Source organism: Eschscholzia californica, unplaced genomic scaffold (genome assembly GCF_041429995.1).
Source record: "Eschscholzia californica isolate CP2 unplaced genomic scaffold, dmEscCali1.0.p SCAF_5, whole genome shotgun sequence".
NCBI lineage: Eukaryota > Viridiplantae > Streptophyta > Magnoliopsida > Ranunculales > Papaveraceae > Eschscholzia > Eschscholzia californica.
The window spans coordinates 48,977,074-48,994,608 of NW_028238472.1; the positions used below are offsets into that span (position 1 = coordinate 48,977,074).

Genomic DNA, 17,535 nt, shown 5'->3' on the forward strand with positions numbered 1-17,535 from the left:
CAAAGGAGGAGGTCCCACTTCCTCTCTCCTCTTTCCATCGATTAGTCTTGGCCACGAAGCAAATTCCACTTCAAAAAACAGTCACGTAAAAGCAACCAACCAAAACCCCCCCCCCCCCCCACAACTCTCTCTCTCTCTCTCATCATCTTTGTCTGATTTTGAGTTTCTGTTTTTTCATGGCAACCTCTGCTTCTCCTGATATTTCGTCACCAGCAAGGTCCATATATATAAATAGATACAAAGTAGTTCACTTTTTGTTTGTTTGATTATTTTCTATCCTGGGTTTTGTGTTGATTTTGATTTTGTTTGCAGATTGATAGAAAATGGGTGTTCTCCTGATTCAACAAAAGACCCATTAGATCTTGAATCAATAAGAAATTCATTGATTAGACAAGAAGATACAATCATATTTAGTTTAATTGAAAGAGCTAAATTCCCTTTGAACCCTTCAGCTTATGTTTTGTCATCATCTTTACCAATTCATGATGATGGTTGTCAAGATAAATCACTGATTCAGTATGTAGTGAGAGAAACTGAAATTCTTCATGCCAAGGTAAGATTTTTAATTTTCCTTTTCTTTCTCTCTCTCTCTCTATACTTTGATTTGCTTTTTAATTTTGAAATTCAATGTGGGTTTGTCTTGTTATATGTTTTTTGTCATTTATCTTTTGTATGATTCTTAGTGTTGTTGAAATTCCATTTTCTCTCTCTAAAACTATGTGCAGAGGTGTTTGTTGGATCTTTCCAAAATTCTGATATTCTTCTTGGTTTTAAGCTTTGTTTATTTGTGAATGACTGAGTTGTGGTTACCCATATGAGGATTAATGCTCACCTAATCACACCTAATTTATTGTAATCAGGGTTAAATTCTCTAATTCCAATAAGAATGTGAAAATCAAATATATATATATATAAATAATCGTACAAGGACAATAGTTAGATATACCTGTCACTTTAATATTGTGTGGTATGAAAGTATGAGTGGGAGTATCAGCGTAGTATTTCTCGGTATACAAGGCCTAAGCCCTATTTCGAGCATATAGGAGATGCGGTCTTTACCCAAACATCATGGTAGTGTGTCTTTTTTTCTTGTAAGTTAAATCTAAAGTTTGATTTGAGACCTGATTTGATTTGAGTTAGTTTTCAGACTATTTATTTTTTGGCTAAGGAGTCTAAATGGATAATTTGAGTTGATTTTAGGTCCATTTCATATAGAAAATTCAAATTCAGACAGAAAAACAAACACCTCCTATAGCTTACATAATATTGCCAACACTTGTTTATTCTAGTCTTTTAAATTGTGTCACACTCCTCTATCCGGAGGTGTTGAGTTCTAGTCCTCGGGCGGTTTCATGAACTTCAGAGCTGTTCTCATATTTCCGAAGAAGAAGAAATCATCATCTTCCCAAAAATATGGAAATAAATCTATGTCCAAAGATAGTACTTAGTATCAAATCTTAAGGGTGTCCTTGTTTGTTATCTAGTTTTCACTACATTCAACAAGAATTGTTTTTGCTGTCTTTTATAATCAGCATAAGATTTTCATATAGAGCAAACTCTACATGTGTACTATTAAACTTATTATAGAATTTTACAGGTTGGGAGATATGAAAATCCGGAGGAGCATCCATTTTTCCCGGACAATTTACCTTCGCCATTGTTTCCGCCTCACAATTACCCAAAGGTTTGTCAACTCACTGATTTGCTCAAATATAATTTTAAGATGTTTGTTTTTCTACGTTTAAATATGAGTCCCTTAAGTCTGACGTATTGGACTAGACTCGCCTATATCTTTACTTGTTTTTTAGGGAACAATAGTATTTTGGACCCGATTTAGCTTTTGACAAATCAGATAAAAACAAACATCCAGAATTCTGACTCGAACCTACTCAGATCTCGAGTTAGAATTCATATCTGAATATGAAAATAAAGAATTAGCATAAGTTACTATTGTTGTTATTGGGGAAAGAGAGATATCGTAGATTAATATCTTGTGTTGGTGATAATAGGTATTGCATCCCGCAGCATCTTCTATTAACATAAACGAGAGCATTTGGAGCTTCTACCTTGAGAAACTTCTTCCCCTATTCACTACGGAAGGAGATGATGGTAACTATGGTTTAACAGTAATATCTGATCTTGAATGTTTGCAGGTAAAAATGGAACCCATAGATTAGTTTATGTGGTTTTTGTTTTTCTTTTGTCTGCATTTGACTTGGCTGAGTCGGACTTGTATTCTTCAGGGACACAATGGTCATAATACGTTAATTATGACGATATGCTCTTAATTCCAAGATATTTTAGGTTGGACTTAAATCGACCGAAATGACAACTTGACTACGTAAATTCTGAATGGTTTTCTTGAACAGGCTCTCTCAAGAAGGATTCATTACGGAAAATTTGTAGCAGAAGTAAAATTCAGAGGTGCCCCAGATGACTACAGTCCGGCCATTCGAGCTCAGGTATCAACTCATATATAGACCTTGAATTCTTAAGCAGTTCATCTGAACTTGGGATGGGTTTAAGCAGAACTTATAACACAATTCGAAACAGATGCTTTTTACGAAAGCAGATTGTTTGGGTTACTCAAATTTTATGTAATTCTTACAGGATAGAGATGCTTTGATGAAACTATTAACTTTTGAAGCTGTGGAAGAGATGGTAAAGAAGAGGGTTGAGAAAAAGGCGATGATATTCGGACAAGATGTGATCTTAAGTGACAAGGAGGAGGAGAATGTGAAATATAAGATTGATCCACCGATAGTTTCCCGGTTATATGAAGAATGGGTAATGCCTTTAACCAAGCTTGTTCAAGTCGAATACCTCCTTCGCCGCCTTGACTAAATCAAAGCCTTTGTGTCTCCATTATGATTATGGTGTTAAGAAGTGTTCCTAAACTCGAAGATGTTCATGCTTCATTGTCATCCCTCTATCTATCTCATCCCTGTACTTAGTCAACCTTTTTCAATTGCTGAAAAAAAAATTCGCAACTTCTGTTTGATCTAACTAGCATATTTATGTCAGTGTCAAGAAAGCTCATGTAGCATGAGACAAGAAGACGGGGATCCTCCCATATTAATCGGACCAAACAGGTCAAAACCTGCAATCCTGGCCTTATATAGGGTTGGAGTACATGGATGGGTCCGTAGGCACGCGAAAGTGCTACTTTCACGTCCGTCTAGTGGCTAGCCTTGCGAGGCTCCTTGTTCATAGACCATGAACTCAAGAGCACCCAATTTCATTTCAGAAATAAGAACACAAGAAAAAGAAAGAAGATTCAAACCTCATTTCTTCTCTTTGGAGAACTTTGAGGTCCCTAAATAAGTTCATGTTCTTGTCAAGTAGGAAATTGAAAACCATAGACAAAGAAGAAACATCTTCACATCATTGAACAATCTTTGTATTATGTTAAAACGTAACGCTTTTCTGCTACTGAAAATTCGGATAAACAAAAGAACATCACTGAGGTTTAATTCAAAAGATCAACACTATATTTTTTTTTTTTAAGGAGGAAGAACAGGTTCAATGTCTTTTAAGAGTCCAACTATCTGTTGCATACTAGGTCTTTTAGCAGGAAGATCAGCTGTACATAAATAACCAATTCTTAGTGCTTCCTCCATTTGATTTTCAGGTCCTGTCTCTCTTATCTTTGGATCGATAACTCGAGTCCCTTGATTCCTCCTCATGTGTCCTCTCACCCAACTCACCAAATTGGATTCCTTCTCCTCTGGGTAATCGTCGTTAACAGGTTTTTTACCCGTGATAAGCTCAAATAGAACAACCCCGAAACCATATACATCAGATTTTGGTGTTGCAATAACATTTTCCGGGCCGGATAATTCAGGAGGAACATAACCGGGTGACCCACGAGATATTTCATCTTCCATTGAATTTCCGAATATCTTGGCCAACCCAAAATCGGATAATCTTGGTTCCAAGTCTGAATCGAGGTAAACACTACTAGCTTTAACATCTCGGTGAATTATCGGAGGAGAACAACCATGGTGAAGAAACGAAAGTGCTCGTGCAGTTCCAAGTGCTATTTTGTGCCTAAATCTCCAACTTGAGAGTATCCCTTCTGGACCAACAGTTTGAATTCCGGAACCGTTTTCTTCTTCCCATGTATCAGTACTCCAATCCTCTGTTGTTTGAACTCCAAGAGGAAGATCATGAAGCAAATTCTGCAAATTCCCATTCTCCATGTAATCATAAATAGCAATCCTTTGATCACCAGCTAAGCAATACCCAGTTAACGGGACTAAGTTTGGGTGTTTAATTCGCCCGAGAGATTCAAGCTCTCTTGCTGCTTCGTCATCTGTCATTGTAGATCCATGGACTAAAACCTTAACAGCAACTTGGACTCCTCCGGGTAAAAATCCTCTATAAACAGGTCCGAATCTTCCTTCAGCCAAAAGAGTTCCACGATCGAAATGTGAAGTTGCAGATAAAAGATCGACAAATGTGAAATTCAATAATGGTTTCTCGAAAATTACTACAGGTACTGCTGTTGCTTGCTTAACATCTGCAACCCAAGTTGTAGAATCCGTCTGAAACGAAAACGGGCCTGAAATGTTCGCTTCTTCTTTATATGAAAGTTGCTTAACTGCCCACATTCTAGTTTTTCTTCTACACCCAAAAACTAGACATAGCAACCCGACAAGAAAACATACAGCAGATAGAACTATAGCCAGAATAAGCTTTAGTCCTTTGTGTTTCGTGGTTTTTCTTCTTAAACGAATCGGGTGTGCAGCAAAAGGGCAACTCTCTATTGATCCGATAAACGCAGTTTTGAGTGATTTGAGTGGTAATTGTGAAGAACAGAAGGTTAAGTTGTTGAATGAGAAGTTGAATTTCTCCATTTGGGGTAGTTTTTTTAGCAGATAAATCGGTATTGCTCCTGTCAAATTGTTAAACGAAAGATCTAGGACACGTAAATTTTTGGTCACTAGAAGAGGAATTCGACCTTTAAGATGGTTTTCCGAAAGGTCTAGTACTTTTAAGCTAGTCAATCTAGAAATCTCAGCGGGAATTCTTCCTATAAGGCTAGTTTTCGACAGGTTGAGGTATTCAAGATTGGAAAGTTTTCGGACATGGGGAAATTCCTGATCGGTAAATCTGTTCTGAGCTAGATTAAGGTATTTGAGATTCTTAGCTTCATTGTTCAAATAATGAAAAAATTCACCACTAACTTGATTCTCGGCAACGTCGAGAAATATCAAACTGGACCAATTGAAGCTTGAATTAAAATGTACCTGAGATATGTGACCTTGAAATTGATTTCTGCTAAGATCAATGACTTCCAATGGATCCTGGAAGACACCCATTAAAGAATCCTGAAACGAATTCCCGGATATGTTAAGATAAGTGACGGATTTGAGCCCAACAAAGTCTGAAGATCTGCCATGAATATCATTTTCAGAAAGGTCCAAGCTTTTCAGCTTAGGAAATGCAGTACCAAAACCATCTGGAATAGACCCATTAATTTGATTCATTGAAAGATCAACAAATACAAGATTTTCACACTTCAAAATCCCAGGTGGGATTTTCCCATAAAACCCGTTTTGATTGAGCTTCAAAACTTGTAAACTAGATAAAGAGCCGAAAGATTCAGGTATTTCACCAGACAAGTTATTGAAAGAAAGATCAAGCTTATGAAGAACACCAAAATTACCAATGTTAGATGAAAGAGATCCAGAAATTTGATTATAAGATAGATTAAGGGTTTTAAGATTACTACCCAAACTCCAAAAATCAGAAGACAAACTAGAGATATTGTTATTACTAAGATCCAATAATTGAAGCTTGCTTAACTTTCCAATGGTAGTTTCAGGAATAAAACCAGATAAACCCAAACCAGAAGCAACAAACCCTATAACATTTTCCTTTTTAACATCACAAAAAACACCTTTCCATGAACAAACAGGAGATGAAAAATTATAAACATCTAAAGAAATTTCAGTTACTCCCACCATTTTCTGCAAGAAATTTGATATGAAGAACCCATCTGTATTAGGTTCTTGAGAAACTAATGGCTTGAAGAACAATACTAGAACAAGAATAGAAACACAGAAACCAAAACCCATTTCAATGGCTCAAAACCCAAACTCATCTATCTCATAAATAAGTAGGTTTTTTCAACTCCATTCAATCCAAAACCAAAAACCCTGATTTTTCTTTTTAATATTAAACTTTGGGAACCTTCTGAATTTTTCTACAACTTGGTCTCTGAGGCATATCCATAAACACCTAATCCTCTTACCTTGAGAAATCAGGCATACTACCTGCAACACAAAGAAATAACAAATTCAGTGTAAAAAACAAAAGATTTTTTTTAACTCTTTAGAAGAATTTATGAGATTTTGTTTGGATTTTAACCTCTAAAGAGAAAACGTGAGCTTACCTTGTCTGTCTCTGAAAGTTCATCACAAAAGTTACAAACAAAACCCTAACTAATAATCCCTTTTGTCTATCTGGTTTTTTTTAGAGAGAGAAGAAGAGGAGTAAGTTGTCATAAATGGAGGGATTAAAATCTATGTTTTGGGACCTTGGGTTGGTGAATTTAACAGAGATGGGTAGTTGAAAGTTGAATTTAATGAACTTTGGGGATGTTAATTTAATAAAAATCTTTTCAGAAATGGTATTTGTTTCTAACAATATTGATAAATACTAAGAAAGGTTCTCCTTTTCCTACCATTAATAAACTTTGAATCTCCACTTTCTTTCTTTTCATTCATTGCTTTTTATTGTTTTCTTTCACTCCTTTCACTTCAAATTTCAGGACTTCAAGAATTGCAGACAGACTATAAATACTGAGGAGTTGAAAAAGAAATCTTTTTTTTGTGTGTAATTTCCTATTAGCCTTTCTACTTTTGAGCATTCAAACACTAGTTCTCAGTTTTGGCCAATTAACTGAATGATCCTTACTTATTTTGATGAAATTTCGACGAGTAGGCCATTTTATGTTGTATTCTTGATGATGCTCGAAGAAATGTTATTCGGTGATTATATTAGTATTATGTTTTTGATGGACAAGATACTTGTGATGGTGCCAGATTGGTAATAACTTAAGTTTACTATCTTTCGAGCATGTTCTCTACTATTCTTTGAACTTTTTATACACTGAGCAACCGTTACAAGAATTTTGAGAAAGAAAAAAAAAAATAGAAAGCTGAGAGGAACTTGATTGCGGTTTGGCTAACTGCTTCAAAGATTATATGCTATGACTAACTTTTCAAAAATTAAAAAACAAATAAAAATGACATCTTATTGCAGGTAGCGTGCATTGAACGAGTCATTTGACCTCCTTTTGTTATCTTCTTCACGAATTTATGAACCCATGGGTTAGTGTACACTTAGTTGCCATTGACTGTCCAACTAAGTACATTAGTCTATGTGTTTTCCTACTTTTTCAATATTATTGCCCGTCAGACCAGTAGAATAATTTGCCTGAGGTCGAGGCTTAACAACATCAATGCTCTCCAGTTTCAACAGATGGAGGGCAAATATGCGAGTTAATCACATCTGGGGGCCAAAAGGGAATAGACCCTATAACTTTTGGTAGCTTTATTTTGTTGACTTAAAATCCCTTGAGATGTTGACTTGACAATCAGGGGCGGACCCACGTAGGGACCCGTGGGGGCACGTGCCCCCACGGTCCAATGGTTTAGAGTTGAGGGCTGATTCCTAATAGAGTTTATAAATAGAAAACACTCCAATTTTGTGTCATTAGAGTGTAGTCAGCTCGTTGGTTGTATCCTAAGCTATCCGCCTGGTTCACCCAGGTTTGAATCCCTCAAGCCTCCCCTTTTTATTTTAATTTTCCAATTGATTAAATTCTGATATGCCCCCTAGTTTGTAATTAGTTGTACTTTTAGCCCTATATTTCTTTATTTTGACCCCCTATTTACAGATCAGTTCACTTTTTAGTCTTTTTTCATTGTAAATTCAATGACTCCCATTAACATTGTTAGAGAGATAGATATTTTTCTCTATATCATTCTTACACTTTCTAAATATTTAATTTTCTTATACATTTATATATATATATATATATATATATATATATATATATATATATATATATATATATATATATACATATATGTGTTATTTTCTCGTTCCTTAACTTCTTCATATACAATTCGAATGTGTATAAGTTTACTTGCTTATATTGATTTCAGTCAAAATAACTCACAAGACAATAGTGGTTGAATTGAAGTCGAATGTAACGACAATGTACAGAAATTACTCGCTTTCACATCACATTAAAAATTTGGACGATTTTTGTTCTAACTAAAAGTGCCCCCAGAAAGAAAATATCCTGGGTCCGCCACTGTTGACAATTATCACTCTTCAACATCAAACAGATGAAATGAACGGTCTTGATTAAAAGATTTTCAAGACTGTTCAGTACCCAATAGAATTCCAAGAAAGAAGTTAATAAGGTCAGACACACTAAAAATAGTAAAAAGAACATAACTTTGGAAGTTTTTCATTTCAAAATTCTCTTCTCAAAAGTTGTCTTGTGTGATTGGGTTAATTTCAATCTTACCCCCCAATTTTTTAAACATTAGAAAATTTGGCTCTCACGGTTGTCAAGCTTTCGGATTTAGACTCTCAAGACCATGATTCTGTGAGTCAAACATAACTGTTAATAATTCAATTTCTCTTTTACCTTTAATTTCTTAAAAACAATTTTATGATTCTCAATTCACTAATCAAAAGTCAGTCGTCCGCCACGATTGGCTGGCCGATGACAACTACCTAGTTGCACAATTTTTTTTCGTCCTCCTCTCTTTATTATCCTCTCCTTTCTCTCTCTCAATGGAAAGACTAGGGTTAAAATTCACATCCAATGAGTGGGTGTAGGAAACATAGGAGGGCGCTAGATTCTTTGGGGCAATTCACGGGACTAAAATTGAGAAAAACAAGATCTCTACATTGACAGAGAAGTCTTGATTTTGACCCACACCAAGGTGGGAGAGGAGATCACATGGACACCAAAAATCTATCACATTGGAATTTCATTCTCACCTAAAGTGATTTATAAATGAAGGATTCAATCAAATGAGATAGAAGTATGGTATTTATGTTTTGCTTTTTTAGTGTCCCTTTGTTTGACCTTCATTTGGTTCACCAATACGAAGGTAAATATAAATTAGCCGTGTAAACTACGTATCTCCACCTCAGACTTGAAACCCAATATTGTTGGAGTCGGTACAGAATAACATAAAGTAAGTCATCTTTCATGAATCAAATGAGCTACTCACAAATGAAAAATGAAAAATCAACAATATGAATATAGATAGATCTTAAAGTCTATATTGTTGAAAATACATAACCTTGTTGAATTCACTATTGCAACACATTTTCTGGCCTACACATAGACTATCCAAAGTGATGGTAATCACGGAATTTATCGTGTTCAATATTTAAACCGTCAGTTTATGAATGTCTACTTTAGGTCGTGCTCTTTTGTTCTGATTTGGGGTGACGCGTCAATGAGTAAGCTACGGAGATTATAGCTTTACTATTGGTTATACAAATTTATTTTAATTCACCCGAGCATCTTTATTTACTTACCAAATCCAAAGAAAAGAAGAAAAACAAAAAACCAAATTGATAATCTCCATTCATATAGAATGCCTCGTAAACTTATAGTACTATCATGATAAAAGTGTTCTAAAGTACTCCACGAATAAGTTGAAGTTTAAATCCTATTTAAACCTTAAAATCTTAAACCACAGGTTGTGCTGAAATATTATGATTAATGTGATTACATGAAGAGAAATGGCAAAGATTAGATGAGAAACATTTATGCACGCCGTGACAGAAAAACAAAAACCACAGGATTAGTTTCTTTACCATGATTTCCATTCATTTTGTGTGGGAGGGTGGAGTGGAAGATTATTGACTTTAATTTTCATGATTTGCTTTCACTGGGTGGTGGTGGAGGTGGAGTAACTAGGAATCAACAGACATCATTACCTATTCTTATTATAACTATTTCTCTATCTTTTTCAATATATAATAGGACAGATAAGTGTGTGACAGAGAGTGACTTAAAGATATCTGACTACTATCTACGTTAGTCGTTACAAGACATTGATATACGATGAAGATATGATAAACACGATAATCATTTATGTTAAATTAAAATAGTCATAAAACCTAAAAACATGAAAGATACCTAAAACCCGATAAACTTATTATGTTATGTTATTTATATCTTTATAACCCAAATTCAACAACCATAGATTCTACCTCTTATGGGAATCGAAACTAGAGCCCTAAGGATTTTAGGATTTATGTCAACACTATCGACAGAGTAATATATATAGTTTCGCAAGGCAATCGACAGAGTAATTTAGTATCTGGGATGTTCTTTAGTACATTTACAGGAGTCACCCTGACTCGAAGTTATAATATTTTGTTGCATGAGGAAAAAAGCCACAATCATAATACCAACAAAATGACTTGCGAAAAGATTAGCTATTGAAAATTCTATACAAGGCTATGTAAAAAAAATTAAGACTAAAGGAGGCGTTAAGCAATTAAGCATTTATTTATAGGTTAATTTTGTTTTGACTCCCAATTTCTAACCAACTCACACATTTTGAAAACATATAGCTAAAAAATCAATTTCTTAGAAGAGACAAATTATGGCACTAGAAATGAAACAACTTAAGGTTTTTTCAATTGTACTCTCTTCTTCTCCTAATCACTACTTAGAGCCCAAAAGCACAAATTTCTAAACCCAACAACAATGGATTCGTTATTCTTCTTTTCCATTTGCAACTACATCACCAGAAACTTCTTGATCTCCCAAGAAGATTCAATTTGATCTTGAAACTTATTGGACAACCTTAATCAAAGAAATCAACTGGGAATTACTCCCTATTAAATACTCAGAAAAATTTCATCCAAATTTATTACAAAACCAACTTTTTTATGTTGTAATTGAATTTCTTACCCATTAGAAAAAGTTGGGTAAGAAAAAGTTGGATTTTCTTACCCATTAGAAAAAGTGAGGATCTGTCCTACATGAGGACGCCCAACTAACCACACAATATTCGGGGTTGATATGGCGATTTTAGCCCAGGTTACACTCTTCTCTCTCGAATTTCAACACATACTTAAGGGTCCGGTTGATACGCAGGAATGTCTGAGTAAGAAAATCTAACTTTTTCTAATGGGTAAGAAAGTCAATTCTTTTACATGTGAAATTAAGCTTTCAAGTGTTGGGTAGAGCTGCGAAATTCAAGGGTGCCCTTAAAAGGAAATATACTAATGGACTTCTTTGAGATACTTATTGGACTTCTTTGAGGTGCCTGTAGAAAACTCATGTGTCTTCCCCAAATTGACTCCAAGAGAGAAACTTAAAGAGAGAAAATGTAACAATGAAACGTGGGTTCTTCTTTGAATAGCTCTTGAATCAACCACAAATTTGATTCATAAACCTAATCACAGACTTATATCATCAAATCAAACCAAATCAAATGTTCAACCATGAAGAATTAAACCACATCAGCAGGGAAATTTTCAACTATTTAAATATTATTGAGTTACAAAGAGATCAAAATTGGTTTAGAGTTTTTTTATTCGAACAATATGGATATTTATGGTGGTTTGAAAAAATTGAGGTATTGTGATTTACGGGGGATTTTGGGTGGTTCGAAGGGATTCGGGCATTTTTTGTGCTTTGAAGAAATTAGAGTTTTTTTGGTTTCAAAAATTGGGGATTTGTAGAGATGAAGTTCCAGTGTTCAATTACAGATTCGTTAGTTTCCTTCTTCTCCCATTTCTTCCGCCACAGAAAATCACCTTTCAGTTGAAACCCATTAAATCCATCACCATCATCATCAAGAACCCAATTCCAATCTTCATCTTCTCCTAAAGTAGTTCTCTTCTTCTCATCATCACCAACTTTTCGAGATAGAAAGAAGGGAAGAGAGATAGAGAGAAAGACGGAAGAGAGAGAGAGAGAGAGCATCCTTCTTTTACCGTGAGAAAGTCGTTTTCACATCTATTTTGTGAAAAAAAAATCAAATTTTCTCACTTTCTTTTACCATGAGAAGGACGTTTTCTTACTTACGAGGACCAACCAAACGACAGAAAAACAATTTATAAGACAAAAGGTAAAAGATGATCGTTGGAGGGCAAATTGAAAAATTTTGATTTTTTCAAAAAATGGGGGTGTAGTCCAAAAATTCATATAATAGTGGGGGTGTATGTCAAAATCGCTCAAAATATTTCAACAACTACAAAAGGGTAAAATCGTCATGGTTGGCGCGTGTGTTTCGCACACACCCAACTTAACTCTGAGTTGACGGTTTCCGTCCAAGTGGGGGTGTATATCAAAAGTTTTCAAAAAGTGGGGGTGTAGTCCTAATATTCATATAATAGTGGGGGTGTATGTCAAATTCTCCCATAATTTTTTGAATCTTAGATTGCTAAATACAACTATGTTATAATTTCTCAAAATTATTTATTATGCACAACTTTTTCTTTTATTAAATTATTAAACTATTAGTTGTATTAGTGTTATCTACCAAATATTATATTGAGAATCTAAAAAAACATTATCTACCAAATATTATATTGAGAATCTAAATAAACTATTGGTTATTTCTCTAATGGCCCCCAATTTTGTGACCATCTTCCCGCTTGACCCCCTACTTTACGAGAAATACTCATATGGCCCCCTTCCGTTATAACACCGTTACTCTCTCTTTCATTTCTTTTCTTTCTCCTCCAGCATGTTTTCTCTCTCTGCCACCTCATTAAAAACAGCCACATCATCGTCTTCACCGGCAGGGTCGCCGACCGGTCAAATTTTCGGCCGGCGACCTTCAAACCTTTTTTTTTCTCTCTCTCTAAAAAAAAAATTTTTAATTCTCTCTCCTCTCTCTCTCTAAAAAAAAAAAAATTCATGAACAGACCTAGCTCTGGCGAAGGTTTTCCTTCACCGGAGTTTAGAGAGAGGGAGGAGAGAGAATTTCAAAAACAAATTTTTTTTTAGAGAGAGAAAAAAAAAGTTTGAAGGTCGCCGGCCGGAAATTTGGTCGGCCGGCGATCCTGCCGGTGAAGACGATGATGTGGCTGGTTTTAATGAGGTGGCAGAGAGAGAAAACATCTTGGAGGAGAGAGAAAAGAAATGAAAGAGAGAGAGTAACGGTGTTATAACGGAAGGGGGTCATATGGATATTTCTCGTAAAGTAGGGGCCAAGCGGGAAGCTGGTCACAAAGTTGGGGGCCATTAGGGAAATAACCCATAAAATAATAACTAATTTAAGAGAAAATAAACAAAAAAATAATAACTAATAAAAATCTATCTCTCAATAAAATATAATAATAAATTTCGTAACATTTGATTGATACAAGTGTCCGTGCCATAGGACACGGGATATACTCTAGTAAAATAAATAGGAGAGAGAGTGGTTATCAATGTGATTGGAGGGACTGATGGGGGTTTGATGGGTTGGGTTGGAAATTTGGATTCAAAATTGGGTTATTTCCCTAATGGCCCCCTACTTTGTGACCAGCTTCCCGCCTGGCCCCCTACTTTACGAGAAATACCCATATGGCCCCCTATTTCCGTTAACTTTAACTTTCCGTCACTCTCTCTCCTCCATCTATTTTTCTCTCTCTGCCATGTCACGCCACATCATCTGTTACGCCACTTCATCACCTTCTCCGGCAAGGTCGCCGGCCGGCCAAATTTTTTTTTTTAGTTTGAAGGTCGCCGGCCGGAAATTTGGCCGGCCGGCGACCTTGCCGGAGAAGGTGATGAAGTGGCGTAACAGATGATGTGGCGTGACATGGCAGAGAGAGAAAAAGAGATGGAGGAGAGAGAGTGACGGAAAGTTAAAGTTAACGGAAATAGGGGGCCATATGGGTATTTCTCGTAAAGTAGGGGGCCAGGCGGGAAGCTGGTCACAAAGTAGGGGGCCATTAGGGAAATAACCCTTCAAAATTTCACAATTTTCAACACCAAATCCAAATTTCTTCGTTGGGTTGATTTGTGTTCTAGGTTTGTTCTAATGATGATTCCAGATGATGCATCTATTAAATCAAAAGGACAACTACTTCTACGATCAAGAGAACCACATAGTATAATAAGTTTTTGCAATTTTTAAGATCTTTTCATTTGGTGACCTTTTGGGTCTTTTCATTCTCGATCTTAATGATCTTTTCATTTCGTCTTTGTCTTCTTAATTCCTTTCCCTTCATGAGGCATTTTACGTTCGAAAGTTCTGTATAAAACTTCTACTTATGTAACTCTCATGTAGTTCTCAAATAAATAAATATACTCATACCATGTAATGTTATGGATGGAATTATACTTATTGATGTAATTTTTGTTTTAATAAAAAAAACTTTTTTCACATGTGAAATTTATTTTTTAAGTGTTTGGTAGGTTAATAAGAAAGTCCGGGGTGCCTTTCAAAAAATGGATATTGAACTTTCAGGGGTGCTTTTAGACTGGTCACTTCATCTCTTGCCAAAATCGGTTAAGAGGAAAAGAGATGAACCAGCAGTTTTTATCTTCTTCTCCCTAATTCTGGAGAAGGAAGTATTGTGTATGGTGAATCAAAATCACTAAAGTCATGCTCAAACGAATACACAAGGCCTTTCCTCTAAAATCCATATGATTTTGTCAATCATTCATTCACATCTATCTCCAAAACATTTCATTGTCACCCATGCGTTATTCTACCTGTATCTATCTCAATCCCCATTTTCTCCCTCGTGTAATCTCGGATCAAAACCACAGGTTTATCAAGTAAGTACTTAGATTAATTTGTAGATAAGTCAAGCCATTGTGGTTTAGGAGATACAATGACATATTCTCGGTATCTTGGATCAGATTGATAAAGATATTTGGAAGTAAAAAATAATAGGAAAAGAGAAACATTTTCTAGCACTTCATCTAATGGGTCCATTAACTCCCAGAAAAACGACTACTTTGGGAGGGGGGCGGGGGGGGGGGGGGGGGGGGGGGTGGGGGGGGGGGGGGGTAAAAAGCCCCTAACTAGTCGCTTGACTCTCGTAACAAAAAAACGTTTTTTTTCAGAATATGACCGTTGAGACAGACAGACCCGGATAACCCACCCATCTCATAAGCCTGCAAGGTCGGTCCTAACCAGGGTTTTCCCTGGGGGCCCCTGGTCCGGCGGAGCAGAACCACGGGCCCATCCGGGGGGGGGGGGGGGGGGGGCAGGTAGTAACCCGATCCTATTTGCCCCGTTGTTCGTACGGGCCAGGTCGGGTTAGCCTTTTGAGCACCACTACAAATACTACAATTTTTTGTAATCTTTTTCTGCATTTGTAGTGAAAACAACCGCATCATTATTCGCCGTAAAATAGATCTCATAAAAAAACCCCTAACCAGCCGTTTGACTCTTATAACAAAAAAAAGAATGTTTTTTTCAAAATCTGACCTTTGAGACGGACCGACCCCGATAACCCGACCCATCTCATAAGCCTGCCAGGTCGGGCCCAACCAGGGTTTCGCTGGGGCACCCCTGGCCCAGCTGACCAGAACCACAGGCCAGCCCGGGGCCCGGTAATAACCTGATCCTACTTGATCTGTTGTTCGTACGGGCCAGGTCGGACCACCCTTTTGAGCACCACTACAAATTTTTGTAATCTTTTTTTGCATTTATAGTGAAAACAACCGCGTCATTATTCGCCGTAAAATAAATCTCATCAAGTGAACACATGTAATTTTCTTGTGTGTTGCTTTAAATTTGGACTTGATTTCCAGACTCTTCTATCGTTCTCGAAATGTGAGTAAAACTTTAAAAGGAAGGAATGTTGTTCATCAGAGTTTCCAAAAATATCATAGTTGAACAGGTATTTGTTAGTTGATGAACAGGTATTTGTTCAAATTATTGTTAGTTGTTGGGCTCAATGAAAGACGAAATAATTCCAGTTTTTCCTTTTAAGGATGACCAACTCATGCAAACAATACTATAAAGAAGTTCAACTTCTAATCTGACCCTCTTCTGAGATTTTTCGTTGTTCAATTTCAATGAAATTTAACAAGTGATGCCAATAACTCTCGGTTGGAGTGGTAAGAAGTTTAATCTTCCACCTTAAAAGTCAAGGGTCCGAGGCAAGCTAACAATTTAAAAAAAATTTAACAGTTTACTAGTTCGTCGTTGGCAACCACTTGTTGGAACCTTGCTAGCGACCCAACGCCATTTTTTTTTTTAATTATTTTCCCTTCTTCCACCACTACTACCACCGAAAATTTTGATGGATTCTAAGGAATGGGGTACTACACAGTAGAGAGAGAGTGAACAAGAGAGAGAAGGAAGAAGACTTTTTTTAATTTCTGGCGCTGCGGCGGTGGTGTGTTATCCGATCACTACCAGCAACCCTTCTCAACGACGGAAAGATAAAAGATAAATAAGATATAATATTTGAAAGGAGGGGTAAATACAGAAAAATTAGTCAACTATTAAAGTTCACTGAAATTAATTAAGAAAAAAAGTTCAAAAGGGGACCATACTAGAAGCGAGTCTTCTTTAGAGGCCATTTTTTTAATGTTTTAAATTTAGAATTAAGAAGGGTAGTAATGACATTTACTTGAAAATAGGGAATCATATTTGAATTTACAAAAAAAAGGGGGTCATAAAGAAAGTTGGTCACAAAGTAAGGGGTCATATTGGAATTAACTCAAAATGGTAATCCCATGAAAGAATTATCACACATCATCTGTCAGACCAATAACAAAACAGAGAAAAAGATGGAAAAAAATAAGAGAGAAAGAAACCAAAAAAAAAAAACACTAAATAACACATAAAAAGAAAGGGGGTGTCTATAGGCGCCTCCCAAAATTGCTATAGGGCATCCCTCTTTAGGCGCCTCTCCTATTGGCTCAAGAGGCGCCCCCCGAGCAGCCCCCCCTTTTCTTATTCTTCTCTTCTTCGTTTGTTGTTCTTTCTCTCTCTACGAAGAACCCTAACCCTAGCAATGTAGATGAAAACTCAAGGGAGAATAAAGAGATCCAACCTCATCACCATCGTTCTTTGAGTTTTTTTTGTCCCTTACTCACCAACATCAAGATCTATTCTTATGAGCATTTTATTTCCCATCTCAAATGATTTTTTCTCCAAGAATTTCATGGCACTCTTTATTTTTTACATTCACATAACCATCTTCACGATTCCTACAACAACCTAGATTCAATACAATAAAAAACCTTAGGAATCAATCCAGATTCAATCGAATAAAACAACCTCCTATCTAATGTTCATCTCTTAAAAAAAAAAGTCTTTATTTTCTTTTCTGGGAGGGTTCGGACTTCTCAGTCCGAAACGTAAAGCAAGATGTCGGACTGGTCTAGTCCGAGCCCATTCGAACTGTTCAGTCCGACCCACTTGGGGACTGGCCCAGTCCGAAGCAATGTTTTGGGCCTCGGACTATTCAGTCCGAAGGGAGGCGCCTAAAGATGTCGGGAGTTGACCACAGTCAAACTTCATTAGGAGGCGCCTACAGTACTTTTGAGAGGCGCCTTTAGACGCG

At 36.4% G+C, this 17,535-nt stretch overlaps 2 protein-coding genes across 2 annotated transcripts; one reads left to right on the forward strand and one right to left on the reverse strand.

Moving 5' to 3' along the window:
- LOC147540064 (chorismate mutase 2-like) lies at window positions 1–3,006 on the forward strand. The gene is made up of 6 exons (XM_086640645.1): window positions 1–217; window positions 313–553; window positions 1,598–1,684; window positions 2,010–2,153; window positions 2,370–2,462; window positions 2,611–3,006. Exons 1-6 carry the CDS (start codon window positions 177–179, stop codon window positions 2,842–2,844), a joined length of 840 nt encoding a protein of 279 aa, XP_086496771.1. The 5' UTR covers window positions 1–176; the 3' UTR covers window positions 2,845–3,006.
- Window positions 3,007–3,384: 378 nt separating this feature from the next.
- On the reverse strand, window positions 3,385–7,062 carry LOC147540065 (putative LRR receptor-like serine/threonine-protein kinase At2g24230). Its single transcript, XM_086640643.1, has 2 exons — window positions 6,401–7,062; window positions 3,385–6,281 (listed from the first exon to the last, which is right to left on the reverse strand). The coding sequence occupies exon 2, from the start codon at window positions 6,081–6,083 to the stop codon at window positions 3,504–3,506; it is 2,580 nt and encodes an 859-aa protein (XP_086496769.1). The 5' UTR covers window positions 6,084–6,281; window positions 6,401–7,062; the 3' UTR covers window positions 3,385–3,503.
- Between the last annotated feature and the right edge of the window lie 10,473 nt (window positions 7,063–17,535).

Bases quoted from the DNA above. Each gene is read 5' to 3' on its own strand.
- LOC147540065 (XM_086640643.1), bottom strand. From the start codon at position 6,083: ATGGGTTTTGGTTTCTGTGTTTCTATTCTTGTTCTAGTATTGTTCTTC.
- LOC147540064 (XM_086640645.1), top strand. From the start codon at position 177: ATGGCAACCTCTGCTTCTCCTGATATTTCGTCACCAGCAAG. The intron at 2,154-2,369 runs GTAAAAATGGAA...TTTCTTGAACAG, and splicing joins CTGATCTTGAATGTTTGCAG to GCTCTCTCAAGAAGGATTCA. The intron at 2,463-2,610 runs GTATCAACTCAT...TAATTCTTACAG, and splicing joins GTCCGGCCATTCGAGCTCAG to GATAGAGATGCTTTGATGAA.